The sequence below is a fragment of the Chamaea fasciata genome, unplaced genomic scaffold, assembly GCF_029207755.1.
Source record: "Chamaea fasciata isolate MVZ Bird 193981 ecotype frontalis unplaced genomic scaffold, bChaFas1.0.hap1 SCAF_2, whole genome shotgun sequence".
In the NCBI taxonomy this organism is placed as follows: domain Eukaryota; kingdom Metazoa; phylum Chordata; class Aves; order Passeriformes; family Sylviidae; genus Chamaea; species Chamaea fasciata.
In genome coordinates, this window is record NW_027094087.1 from 102,363,590 (window position 1) to 102,377,025 (window position 13,436).

A 13,436-nucleotide genomic window follows, 5' to 3' on the forward strand; every position below is an offset into this window, starting at 1 on the left:
ATTGAAGGGAACCTGCAAAGCTGTATATTTTAGCTAATTAATCATAAAATCCCCCCAGCCTCTCATGTATTAGCTATGTCAAATGCAGAGCATCTGAAGAAAGTATAGTTACTACAGACCGGCAGATGTCTGTGCATCTTCTGATTTTTGCACATTTCCAATGAATGTTTCTGCTTTGCTTAGGGTGCCTGTGTGGAACTACAGCCGCTCAAAACAAAGATACTGTAAGTTTGCCCTGAAAAAAACCTCATTGAAAGTTATGGAAATAATCACGGTAGCACATTAGATTACACACTAACAATTACCTGTAAATCTCTTCATTTAATTGTGGAATCATGTGAAACCATTGATGCCATGGCATTGTGCAAATCCACTCTCATTCATGCAATAAAATTAAATTTGCCAGCTGGCAAAGCTCCTAGTAACTGACACAGCCAAACATCTTCCCCTGTTCTCAGCACTGGTGAGGCCACACCTGGAGTCGTGTCCAGTTCTGGGCCCCTCGTTTCAGGGAGGACATTGAGGGGCTGGAGCATGTCCAGAGAAGGACAACGGAGCTGGGGAAGGGTCTGGAGCACGGGTCTGATGAGGAACAGCAGAGGAAGCTGGGGTTGTTTGGCCTGGAGAAAAGGAGACAGAGGTGACCTTACGCTCTCTACAGTTCCTTGAAAGGAGGCTGTAGACAGATGAGGCCGCTCTCTTCTGCCAGGGCAGCCTGGGACAGGGTGAGAGGACACAGTCTTAAGGTGCACCTGGGGAGATTTAGGTTGGACATTAGGAGGAATTTCTTCACAGAAAGCTTAATGGAATGGGCTGCCCAGAGGGGTGGTGGAGTTACCATCCCTGGGTGTTTTTAAAGAAAGACTGGATGTGGCCCTCAATGTCATGGTCTAGTTGACACGGTCGGTCGGTCACGGATTAGATTCGATGATCTCAGAGGCCTTTGCCAACATAATTGATTCTATGATGTGATTCTGTGATCAGTCCTTTAGCTAACTACTCCAGGATACTGTTTTTCTGGGCTCGTAATTGTACGTGATTAATGTAATTTGTGGCTTCAGTAGGCTGTTTTACAGTTACTCGTTATGAATAAAAAAGGCTTTAAACAAAAGGCTTGAAAGATTCCCTGGCGGTGGTGGTCCCTCTGCCGGAAGGACAGCGGGCCCCCTCCCGGGGCAGCAGGTGACACACAGCAGCCCCATCGCTGCTGCCGCCGGGACCGCTCCGAGGCCTCGCATTAGGGGATTTCAGGGGGTGGGTGCGGGCGAGCCGCCCCCCAGCGCTCCGCAGGGCGCTCCGACCCGCCGAGCGGGGTCCCGGGGCCCGCCGCTTCCCCGGCCCGCCCCGGCCCCGCCCCGCCGCGCTCCCCCCGCGGCGCCGCCGCAGCCCCGCGCATATAGGGCCGCTCCGCCGCTCGGGCCGCGCCGCCGCCGCCGCTCCAGGCATGGCACAGGGCTCTACCTCACTATGGCAGCAGCAGCGCGGCACAGCACCCTGGACTTCCTGCTCGGCGCCACAGGTAACCGGCCTAGAAGACGGCGGGGGGGGGGGCGCGCACCTTCCCCCCCCGCCCCGTGTCGGTGTCTCACCGGGGCCGCTGAGGATGAGGCCCCGCGGGTGCCGCCTCCCCCGCCGGCCCTTTCCCCACGTTCCCGCCGGCCCGTGTTTGCCCCCGGTACCCGGTGCTGTCCCTGGGCAGGCGGGCGGCCCGCTGCGGCCTCCTGCCCAGAGCCCGCCGCGGCGGGGGCTGCCCCGCCCGGGGGGAACGGAACGGGCCGGGCCGGGTCGGACGTGCGGTTCCCCCGGCCCGGGGGTCGCGGCGGCTCCGAGCGGCCCCAGGGCGCGCTTTCCCCGCTGGGACGGGAGATGCCGGACCGCAGGGCCGGGGGAGAAGGGAAGGAGAGCCTGGCTGTGGGTGAGCGGTCGGGCCCGGGCAGCCCCGCGGCCGCCCCGGCGCTGCGGCTGCGCCGCGCTTGAAGCGGGTGCGACGAACCGGGCTGGCGGCTGCCCCGGGCGAGGCGCGGCTGCGGCGCGGAGTGCGGGCTCACTGCGGTGTGGCTCGGACCGGGTGCGGGCCTGGGGCGCCGGGCTGTGGCAGGGCCTGACCCCGCGGGTATCTGCAAGGGGCACGTTCGGGAGCCGCGGCGACAAGTACGTTTCCCGGCGGCCGAGCCGGGTGGAAAGGTTTGATGGGGGAAGGGGGGAGCTGCCGTGGGCGCCAAAGCGCCTCGCCGAGTGCTGAGCCAGGCCGCGGGCTCGGTGTGGCCTTCCCGCTCCTGGGGCCCGCCTGGCCTCCTCTGTCGAGCCCCTTTCTCCTGCCCGGTTTGGTGTGAAACCACTTCTCTGCATCTGCAGACAAAATCTGTTAAAAGCTTGGTTTGAGAAGGGGGTTCCTGACTACAGGGGCTTTGCTGCGAGCTGTGCCCTTTGTGGCATTGCTGCATGTGCGCTTCAGAGAGCCGGGAGCAGGGAGGGGAAGGTGTTACTGCGGGTGTTCGCCAAGGCTGGTGTGCTCTGGGTTTCACAGCGGAAATCTATCAGTTTCCCTTTTACACTGAGTTTTTTTCAGACCAGGTTAGCCACTCTAATGGTGACCTGAAGGTGAGTGAAATAGTCCTGCTATTTTCCTTGCACCTTGTGCTTGACTAATCTAGTATGAGCAGAACTGGTAAGCTAGACTAGTGTAAAAAGTAGTTTCATAGAAACCAATCTCCCCCCACAGTGACTTCTTGGCCTCTGTAGTTCCCTGAACTCTCATGGGTTCAAGAGTTACAACAGTGACTGGCTTCTGCAGAAGGGTCAAAATTTCCAGGCATAAAGTAGACATATTGCCATGATATAAAAAGCAATGCTTTTATAATTAGAGAATGTTAATTAAAGCACGTGGTAAGGATCTTAACTATTGCTTTGATTTTAGGTAGACTTTTCCATTTGCCTTTACTTTTGAGGACAGTGTTTGCATCTTTCTCTGACCAAGATGGGTGTACCCAATCGGGGATGGGTTTGAGGGACCCACTGTGGAAGTGTTGCTGTGTAGATCAAAGGAAGGAAGAACCATTTTTCCCTTCTTATGTTCGTCTCAGCAAAGCAGACATCTTCAGTGTGATATGAAGAACTTTCTTTCAGCTGTGACAGCTCAGTAGTTGGTTTGTACTTTTTATGTGGAGTTTTACCTCTCATCTAGTATTTATGGTCTAAAGCACAAAGAGTCATCTAAATCGAAAAAAATTGATGAATGTGCATGTGTAGTTTGTGCTACAAGAATTAAACCTTATAGCTTAATCATAGATTGTCAACTGTGTTTTTTGTCTCCAGTTTAGGTGGACAGTTAGACTTCTGAATGGTCTGGAATACCATGAAATAGCATTTAGTAAAATTACATGTGTGACCCTCAGATCTTGTGAGGATAACGTGTTGTTTCTAGGTCTCAGCTAAAGCTGTTGCATCTTTCATCATTCTGGAGAAGGCAGAATCTGTAAACTTAGTAAATGCACACTCCTTGTTCCTCAAAATATTAAACATGTCCTTGTTTTTGACAAATGTGTATTTTTATACAGGTATTAATCTAACAACAGTTGCCAACCTAATACAGATGGGTTAAAGGGGACCTTAAGGGTTCTCTTCTTCCAGCCTCCCTGCCATGGGCAGCTACACCTTGGGCTAGGTCAGGTTGCAGTGAACCCCATCCAGCCTGGCCTTGAACACCTTCAGGGATGTGGTATCCACAGCTTCTCTGGGCAGTCTCTCTCAGTGCTTCATCACCCTCACCGTAAAGAGTTTTTTGCTAACATCTAACCAAACCCTGCTCTCTTTCAGTTTTAAGCCGTTCCCCCTTGTCACTCCAGGCTCTTCTGAAGTCTCTCTCCAGCTTTCTTTTAAGTTCCCTTCAGGTACTGGAAAGCTGTGATTAGGTCACTTCAAAGCCTTCTCTTTTCCAGACTGAACAATCCCAATTCTCTCAGCCTTTCCTTGTAGGAGAGATTCTCCATCTCTCTGATCATCTTGGTGGCCTCCTCTGGACTTGCTCTAACAGGTCCATGTCCCTCCTGTGCTGGGACCCCAGGGCTGGAGGCAGCACTGCAGGTGGGGCTCACCAGAGCAGAGGGACAGAATCGCCTTCCTCACCCTTCTGCCCTCGATATTTTGGATGCAGCCCAGGACCCTGTGGGTTTTTTTGGGCTGCAAATGCCTGATGCTGGGTCTTGTCCAGCCTCTCACCCACCAGCACCCCCAAGGCCTTCTAGGCAGGGCTGCTCTTGACCTGGTCATTCCTAGACTTTGCTGATACAAGGAGTTTCCCAGACTTGAGTGCAGCCCCTTGCACTTGTTAAACCTTATGAACCGCTTTTCAAGCTTGTCCAGATACCCTTGGATGCCATCCCATCCTTCAGGTGTGGCAACCACATCACTCGGCTTGGTGCCATCTGCAACTGATCCCCTTGTCTGTGTTGTTGATGAAGATATTAAATAACTGGTCCCAGTATGTACCCCTGAGGGGCACCTCTTGTTACTGGTGCCCATTGGAACTCTGAGCCACTGACCACGACCCTCTGGATGTGACCATCCAACCACTTCCTTGTCTACTAAACTGTTCACCCACTGAGTCCAGCTCTTGCCAGTTTAGAAAGATGGATGTTGTGGGGATTGTGTTAAAGGCTTTACAGAAGTCCAGATTAATGGCATCTGTGCTTTGTAGGAAGGTTGTACAATAGTTTGTTTTATTGCAATGCATCTTGCAGTAACTGTATGTGGTAATGTTGGGGTTTTTTTAAGAATATGCTTGGTCTGAGTCATTATACATGACTGAAATAATCACCTTTAACACAGCAGCCATCCAAAGGCATCATTGTAATTGTCTAACATCAAGACTGAAGATGATTATAGAGGCTGAGATGTTAATAGTTCTCTGGGATCTGTTTATTACTTTGTTCTCTGGTATGTGGGACTTGTCGTTATCAAGGTTCTCTGAGTAAAGGATGGAGGCTGTCTTTGTTGCTGGCAGGGAAAAGATCCACAGGACACAGCTCTGCATGAGGGAGATGGGATTTTGTCATGTGTTAATACTTGTGCAGCTATTAGCAACTGCTTGTGCTGCAGAGTGGTGGATTCTGGTGGGTTGTTCTTGCTGGCTGACTTGCCTGGCACGTTACAAACCCTTCCAATAACAGTCCCGGTTCCTTCAGGCAGTCCTGTTGCCTTGGAGTTTTGGAGTGTGGGGCTTGTCCTGTACATTCTTCAGGACTCAGATGTACTCAGCAAGGATCTTGAGAATGATAACTCTTATGTAGCTGTTTCTTTGTGTTTGCAGTCATCTCTTCCATGAGGTTGTTGGAAATGCCTGCAAGTCAATGAAAACATGGGTCTGGGGAGTTAGTGAAAACAGGTCTTCTTGTACTGGTCTGAGATGGGGGAACACAGTGCTGCCTTGGGAGTGGGGTTGCATGAGATGATTAAAGCCATGTACTTCTGCTAAAAGCTGCCAGTTTATTCAAATTTTTCAATACATTTTTTCATGTACTGCAAAAATCTGTATACTAGTCAAAAAAAAGACCCCTTTGCCTGTCCTTAAAACTATTTCCTCTAATTAGGCATCTCATTAGTTTCTTAGGAATAATAATAGTCAGTTAAATATAAGCAGGGGTGAAACTCTGGTAGCTGGATAGCATAGCCTGACTTTCAGCGATGGTCTTCTCAAGAGCTGATTAAATTAGAAACTCTAGAGCTCAGCCCTTTCAACAGAAATATTTTGCTTATCTGTGACCCTGGAGATAAACAGACAGCTTTAGCAGGCAAACAGCATAGTGTTCCCTATCCTAAAATACAAGAAGACTACTTCAACATTTATAAAAATGGACCCTGCTTGCTGGCCTTCTTTAATTGGGGCATAGAAAGCTTTATTTGCGTCTTTTTTTTAGTCAGAAGAGCTGAATTTGAGATGACACATGTTAATTAGTTTGAGGACTTTATTATGGAAGTATAGAGATATTTGATGCCTTGTACCTGTACAGAGTTGATTTTAGGTTTTACTGTATGTTGTAAATCTGCTTGCATGTGGGAGTTTTTCCATGGATGTGTCAACTAAGCTTAGTCTTCTTGGTTGTTGAGTATTGAACTGATTTATGTTCTTCAGGTTTCTCTAAGGGTGGGAAAAGACCCTTGTGAGATTTGGGTTCTTTGCTTCAGAAAGTTGCTTTGAAAGGCAGATTAGTTGGAAATCAGTTTGAATTTCTCCATGTTTGCTGTTTGGGGTTATTGCTGGGGAGATTATATATAGTTCGTGGTACAGTGGCACAAACAGTTGTGCCCATAATACTCAGGGCCAGGGCACAGATGGAGGTGGAGGAGAGCAATGATTACCTGAGCTGGCACAGTTACTAAAACAAATGCTTAGGAAGCTCTTGGATGAATTACATACTCTGGGATTGCTGGGGTTGGAGTGAGTGCAGGTAGGGCAATGCTTAAATTTTTAAGAAAAATTTTAAGTGAACATATGTGTGCACGTGATCTGGTTTTCCTCAAATTAATGTTTTCAAGAATATAGAAGGGAATGACCTTTTGTGGGCTGAGCATCCTCTTTCTTTCTGTCTGCAAGGTTGGTTCCACTGCTCAGTTCTAACACTGCAGGGAGGAAAAAAATCTTAACTATCAGGTGTTCTGAGTTACTCCTAAATAATCTTTCAGTATTGAAATTTTTACTTAGGCTATTAAATTGTTAAATATTTGAACTGAATGCAGTTCAAATAATTTAATTCTTGTCTTTGTTTGAATTGGAAGTCTTAAGGTTCTTCATGGAGCAGTACTTAAGTTTTATGTGCTTATTTTTGGCTGTGCTGATCTAAACTTTTGAAGGGGGGAAAGACTTGACAAGCTTTTTTTGTTTCCTTTCTTTAAGAACTAATTAAGAAAATGGCTTTCTGAAAGGGTTATTTCCCAGGAAGAGGAGCATTTAAGGGAGCTAAATGTTGGGGGGGTGGGGTGTGCTTTATTGGCTCTTTCTTGCTACCATTTCTGAAATCTCTATCCTTATTTCTACCAGGAAAACTGCTGCAGGAGTTCAGTTTGCTTGTGTGTTTTGAACTATATCTAGCTGTAGTAAAGACAATTTGGAACTGGTGCTGGTTTGGTTTATTTAGCAGATAATCAGCAGTTCTAGATGTTGAATCATTGTTCATCCCATAGTAAGTGTGGAAATAGTAAAGAATGCAGGGGGGGATGACTGGCATTGAAAACTTTATTTTTCTCGAAAAGTTGTGGTTTCTTTCTCAAGCAAGTCAATCTTGTGTTTGAAGGAGCGAGAAGATGTCAAGTTCAGTATTAGCTGAAGCCTAAGATTATAAATGAAACTCATCAATAGAAGATTTGCACTTACCTATGTAGAAAATTACTTTTCATTTTAATGTTCTCTGGTGGCTTTTGTTGCCTGATGTACTAGAGGTGCTATGGCTTTGTTCTTGTGAGACAGATTTTGCTTTTGTGGTTGGAGCTGGCTGCAGTTAGCTGTAAAAACACGTTTAAGTATATTTGAACTTCTTGAGGGAATGGTATCTCTGATCCTTGTAGCTGAATTTGACTGGTTCTGTCAAGCACTGGATTGTCTGAACTGCTGAAACATCTGATTGCAGTGATAACGTGCAGATAATAGGCTTATCTCCTTGCCTTATTGATTTATGGTATGTGAACAAAATTTGCTGACTCCTTAGCCATGATCTGTATGTGAAGACCATGTAAATAAGAATTAAATGAGACTCAAATGTCTCTGGAGCTCACAGCTGTGTTATCAACCTTGGCTAAAGGTGTGTTTGCTACTGCAGTTGAGGAATGGGTCTGTTTTGGTTGTTTCCTTAGCAGCCTCCATGAGCAGTGTGGGCTTTGTCTGGGCTGTTGTGAGCTGAGCCCTGCAGGTCTCCACGGTCTAGTTCTGGCAGGCCTGGACTGGGAACTGGCCTGCTGAGTGTCAGGGAACAAATGGGGCTTGTCAGGAGGTGTTAATACAGGTATTAATAGCTTTCCATTTTTAGCAGTAAGGACTGTTTTGAACTCATTCCCTGCTTTTGTTGGTTTCTGGTTTTGAAGATTAAAATGCTTTATGACTGGAACTCTGAAAATATAATTATCTGATTCTCCAGCATGATGTCAAGTTCTCAATGGCTGCTTGCTCAGACATGAAGGAACTGTCACCTGCAAAGGTGGAGGCTAACAGTGTGGGAGCTGGTTTTTGTGAGGCTCTGGTTTGAGGCTGTAGAGCAAATTCTTGCAGGAAATTAAGACTGGTTTTGACACATCAGTGTTTCCCATTTCAGATACTTTTCTGTGACTATGCCTCTTAAATATCAAAATCCTTGAAGGGAGCGGAAGGTACAGAGGACAAATACTATGCTTAATATTTTTCTAGAAGATGGTCAGGTCATGGGTGATTAAAGTGACTTGAAAGATGCCACTTTAGTGACCAGAAGAGCTGATACTATTTGGACAAGCTGAAGAAGTTCTGTTACCAAGTGTGTTTTCTTCTCTACGGCTTTTTTTTTGTGTGGAAAGGCTACAGGTATTTCAAGAGATGCTAAGGTTTAAAATGTGAACTGTCTTTGTATGCCAGCTGGTGGGCTTCAGTTGTGTGTTACTGGGAGACAAATGAAGTTTAAGGCATTGAAATTACATTTGTTGATACTAAGGCTCAAGTGGAGGCCTAAGTTGGTTTGGGTTTTCCTTGGGGTTACCACGGAGTTGCTTTGTGATCTGTTGTGCACATTTCCAGAAGATAGCATTTAAAAAGTTTACTGTAGTAGGATGCCATGTCTTTACTAGCTACAATTAGATGCCAGGTATAGGAAAATACTTTTGAAGTATATATTAAAAATAGAGGAAGAAATAATTTGTGAATCTCAGAATGAATGGGGGAGACTCTCATAGTGATTGAAAATATGGTTCCTAATGTGCTTCCAGCATCAATGATGGTCTTCTAAAATTTTGCCAAAAGCTAACAAAGGAAAACCCCTCTCACGGGTTTCTGTGGTGGATTCTTTTTAATTTTCCTGAATACATGATTCCTGCAGGAATCATTGGGAGTGAGCCTTCAGAAAACTGATGAATCCACAAGCAGAGGTCCCTGTATTTGTGCAGTAAATTAGATTTTTCATTGCCCTAATACAACGAATAAAGTAGAGGAAGGGTGAAGGAATAACTTACTTTTAGCACATTTATTCCATTATGGAAGTGGATGGATCTCCTAGACCTATATTTGCTGAAAACTTGAGATCCTCTGTGGAATTCTCCCTTGAAAGTGATTAGGGAGCAAATACAAAGGTGGTAGTAGTGCAGGGGAGGAGAGAGAATTGAATTCTCCTTTTTGTGGCAGGGTGTTGTTATACCTTGAGGGCTCATTCTGATCATGGTTGTTTTACCCACAATTTCCTAAAGGACACTTGGATGCACAGAGTGTCTCCCATTGGCTGTGGTGATCACAGGGGAGTGCCAGAAGGTTCATGCCCTGCTGATGTGACACGGTGTAGCTGGATTTGCCTGTATTCAGTATGGAGCTGGAAATCCTTAAAAATAGGAGTGTGGGAGGTGTTCTGTGGAAGCCTTTGGAAAAAGCAGCCTTCTACTCTTAACCTTGTGCAGTACATAATGCAATAAGGTAAGTGTATTAGGAAACTTGATCTGTTTTATCGTGGTTGAATGAGTAGTAGACGACTGTTTCCACCTGCTGCCTCCTTAAGCCTCATGCCATACATGATTTGTTGACTTCTGTGTCTTAAGTCAGCATAATCAGGATGGTCCTCATGGGTGCAAATTGGTTGAAAGGAGTAAGTTTAGTATAATTTTCTTCTTCCTGCTGTTTTCTTCTTTTGCAGAGCTGGCAAGGACAAAACAAAGGATTTTTCCTGTGTGTGTCTTCTGATGAGAGACTTTGAAACTTAATACCCAGAAGGTCTATGTTGCTGAAGCCAGTTGTTGTTCATTTGCACCATTAACATGTCAGGAAAAAGCTACGTGCTTTGTTGTGGGCAGTTACGAAAGCAAGGCTCTTGGAGTGTGTTTGGAGGGGGTACTTTCATTCTTGTGAGGTGTGGGGTTATTTTGTTGCTGGAGGACAAGGCTCAGCGGAGGGGACTGTTGGCATTCTGACTTCAGTTGAGCCTGTGATACTGCTGCATAAACTTCTCTAGACAGTCTGTTTTAAACACCAGTGTGCTCTGCTCACTCATTTTCCATGCAGGCAGATTGTTTTTACTAGGATAAAAGAAGTACAATTCTTAAATTTTCTAGTTCTTAGAAAATGATTGCTATGCAGGAGTTGATGACTAAGTGATAGCAAGTTATCTGCAAACTATTATGTACTTACTGTATTATCTATCCTCTCATGTATAGTGGAAAGGGGGACTTAAGAGGAGGAGGCAACTGTTGACTTTCCATAAACTGTAGTGACTTTTAGCTTTTCATTTTTAATTTTTTTCCAAGCACTAAAGGTAATCTAGAGCATGGAGAATACATGGGCACCTGAAGCTTCCTCTTGGCTCTGGATTTTTAAAGTTTATGAAAAATTTGCTCACTAAACATTCCTGCTGCACACCTTAATTCTACAGTATTTTCATGGTTAAGATTGAGATACAATATTGGCATTGGAAAGATGCCTTGGAATAATTAAGGTGTATAAGAGAGTCCCTCTACACCTTCAAGCCTGAGGGCAGTTTCCAGTAAGGAAGTGGTGGTGGAGGGGGCCACCAGTTTGACTGTGGTGGACTCAGTGCCAGGGCAGTCAGGTGTGCAGCTGTAGCAGGTTGAAGGCACCCCTCCTGCTGCTCTTCTTGAACTGCCCCTGGACCTCAGCTGCCTAGAAATGAATCTCTTGTCAGGTGTGTTCCCTCCATCGCTTGTGTGTGGTGCCCTCCCACCCTGTCTCTGTATTTCCTTTCCTGTGAGATTTTTGAAGAATTGGAGTTGATAGGTAGGTAGAGTGCCTGTATGCAAGGATATCAGACTTGCAAAACACAAGGATTTGTTACATTGATACAACCAAAACAGCTCTGAATTGAAACAATATGCCAGCAAATCAGGTTCCTGTTTACTATTAGCACATTGTGCATCTTGATTCTTTACATTTGCTAACTCTTAAATGTATTCTTAATGAACCACTTAATTTGTTTTCTTCACCTTTCTCTATTGATTATTTAGCTACCAAGGGAAAATTCATCAGATGCAGAATCATATATGAGTGCTTTGATGTGTTCTATTGTTTTGGTTATGCTCTATTCTCACTTGTTAGAAGAAATGATTGAAAATCAGGGTAAGAAAAATTTGAAGTTGTAAATGTAGTGAATATTTACGAATGAAAATTATGCTATTCCCATGGCTTACTGAAATTTTGTTAATCATAGGGCATGAAGAAGCCTTAAGCCAGAATATTTTTAGAGCTATTCTGGCTCAGTCACAGTTTACTCCAACACTGAGCTCAGGTATCAGGCTGGAACTAGCCAGTGTTGTGCATGAGGCCAGGCTTGATACTTATGGTGACTCTGGACTTTGCTCTCATGTTCACACATTGCTGTCAAAGTCAGAGGAGCATCTGCTACTGCTGCAGGTCTTCTCTTCAGGCGTGCTGGGGTTCAAAAATGTTCCGGCTAAACTGGGCATTAGCTCTCCTGAAAAATACTTGTATTTCAGATCCTGTATACAGTGGGGTTTATTCCTGTTTTCCAAAGTTGAAACTCTGGGCATTTTTCATTCCTTCTGGCAAATAATTATCAAATACCTAAACCAGTGTTTTATACTTGGTATCCTGAGTTTGTTTCTTTTGTTCCTGAATAACCAAAAAAAAAGTAATGACTACTTGAATAAACATTTAGATGTAGATTCAAAGGTGTTCCTAATGTTTTAATCACTATTGTCCTATTTGCTTATCAGTGCTTGATAAGAGCATATCTGAGCTTGGAGTGAGGTGGATTTGAGTGAGAGATCCTGAGATTGCTGGAACTTCCTGGTGCCTTCAAGCAACCACTTATGCCTCAGACATTTTATAAAGGAATCTCCAACTTGGGAGAATTAATTAGCCCTCCAAGGCATATCTTGTGTGGTATAACTCAAAGGATACCTGGTGAAAGAGCATGTTGTTTTAATTTCCTAAAGTTAATAGCATAATAGGGAGGGGCTAATCAAGCTTGTCCCTAGGTTCTTAGCAAAGACCTCTGCAGGTGAGTGATGAGCTGTATGTGAGGGGTTGGTATGTCCATGGAGCAGAAGAATATTAGTGATGATTTGTCCTGCAGTGTCTGCCAAGATGCACCTAGCAGGATTCCTTAAAGCTGTTGAAAACAGGCTAAATGTGGTATGAGTACTTCAGTTCTTTCAGTGTGTTCACCATCTTGCTGCTCTCTTGCAGCAGCTGCAGAAGTGAAGTGCTTTGGGAGTTGATTGGACACCAGTTCAACTTTGGTTTCATGTCATTTTACTCTTGGCCCTGGAAGGGTATGGGATGCATTAGGAAGCAGAGTTCTTTAATGTTTCTGTGGGAGTGATTTCAGAAGTAAAGGATGGACATGGGCATTTGTTCTTGAAATGATGGAGAAGGTAAAGGAGTAAGGCAGGGAAGCAAATGCTACTGAGAAAGTGGGAACCACATGTCAGAAGTGACCAAAATTCTTTGTGAATGTACTGGCATTGGAGCAGCTGCTCTTACCTTCCTCAGAGAGGGCTGGTGGCTGCCAGAAGCTGCAAATTTGAAGTGAGCATTGCAAAGTTCCCTTCCCCAGTGCAAGACTGCAGAGGTTAGGACCAGTTTAAGAGCTGTGGCTCATAGTTATGGCCCCATTTATCTATTCTTTTGATGTCTGGAAAACATGTTGGTTTGATTGCTTGCCCACTTATTACTACTGTAACCATGGTTACTGGGCAGGCAAGCTGTGCTCTCTGAGCCTTAATTATTGCCTGTGCCATGGTAGAACCTGACACTGGGTAAGAAGTCTGAAATCTTACTGGCACAGATGATGCAGATTATTACAGGAAGATAGGGGAAGGAAGATGTTTCATGGTGGTAGTAGACTGTGGTGTTTAATCAGTGGTGCTCCTGACTAAGAAGGAGAGTTAAATAATTCACTGTGGTCTAACAGAATATAGTTTTGTTTGTTCTATTTGCGTTTAGTTTTCAACATGGAGTTAATGAGTGAGATGTAGAAGGTGAAAAATAAATCTATCTCAGAATATACATCAACATCAGATAGTATGAGCAATAAGCAAAGACTTCCAACTTTTATTAAATATCCTTGGCTACTGGGGAATTGGCTTGCTCTTGACTTCGTGTTTGAAGAAAAGTAAATACTGTATCAGTTACTTCAGTCTGTCTGGCTGAAACATTCAGGGGTAATTCAAGTCTGGGGTTTATAGATGGACCAACATAAGTTTCACGCAGTCAGATTTTTAGCTTAGCCTACTGTGGTGTTGGA

The 13,436-nt window shown here is 45.1% G+C and overlaps 1 protein-coding gene across 2 annotated transcripts in view; it reads left to right on the forward strand.

Moving 5' to 3' along the window:
• Window positions 1-1,408: 1,408 nt before the first annotated feature.
• The window catches only part of SMS (spermine synthase), a 40,498-nt gene continuing 28,470 nt past the window's right edge, over window positions 1,409-13,436 (forward strand). The window contains exon 1 of one of the 2 annotated variants that reach the window (XM_066176942.1): window positions 1,409-1,519. In XM_066176942.1, the coding sequence (XP_066033039.1) occupies window positions 1,468-1,519 (52 nt within the window). In that variant the 5' untranslated portion in view covers window positions 1,409-1,467. The remainder of the gene's footprint in view (window positions 1,520-13,436) is intronic. The other variant, XM_066176941.1, reaches the window with a different exon arrangement.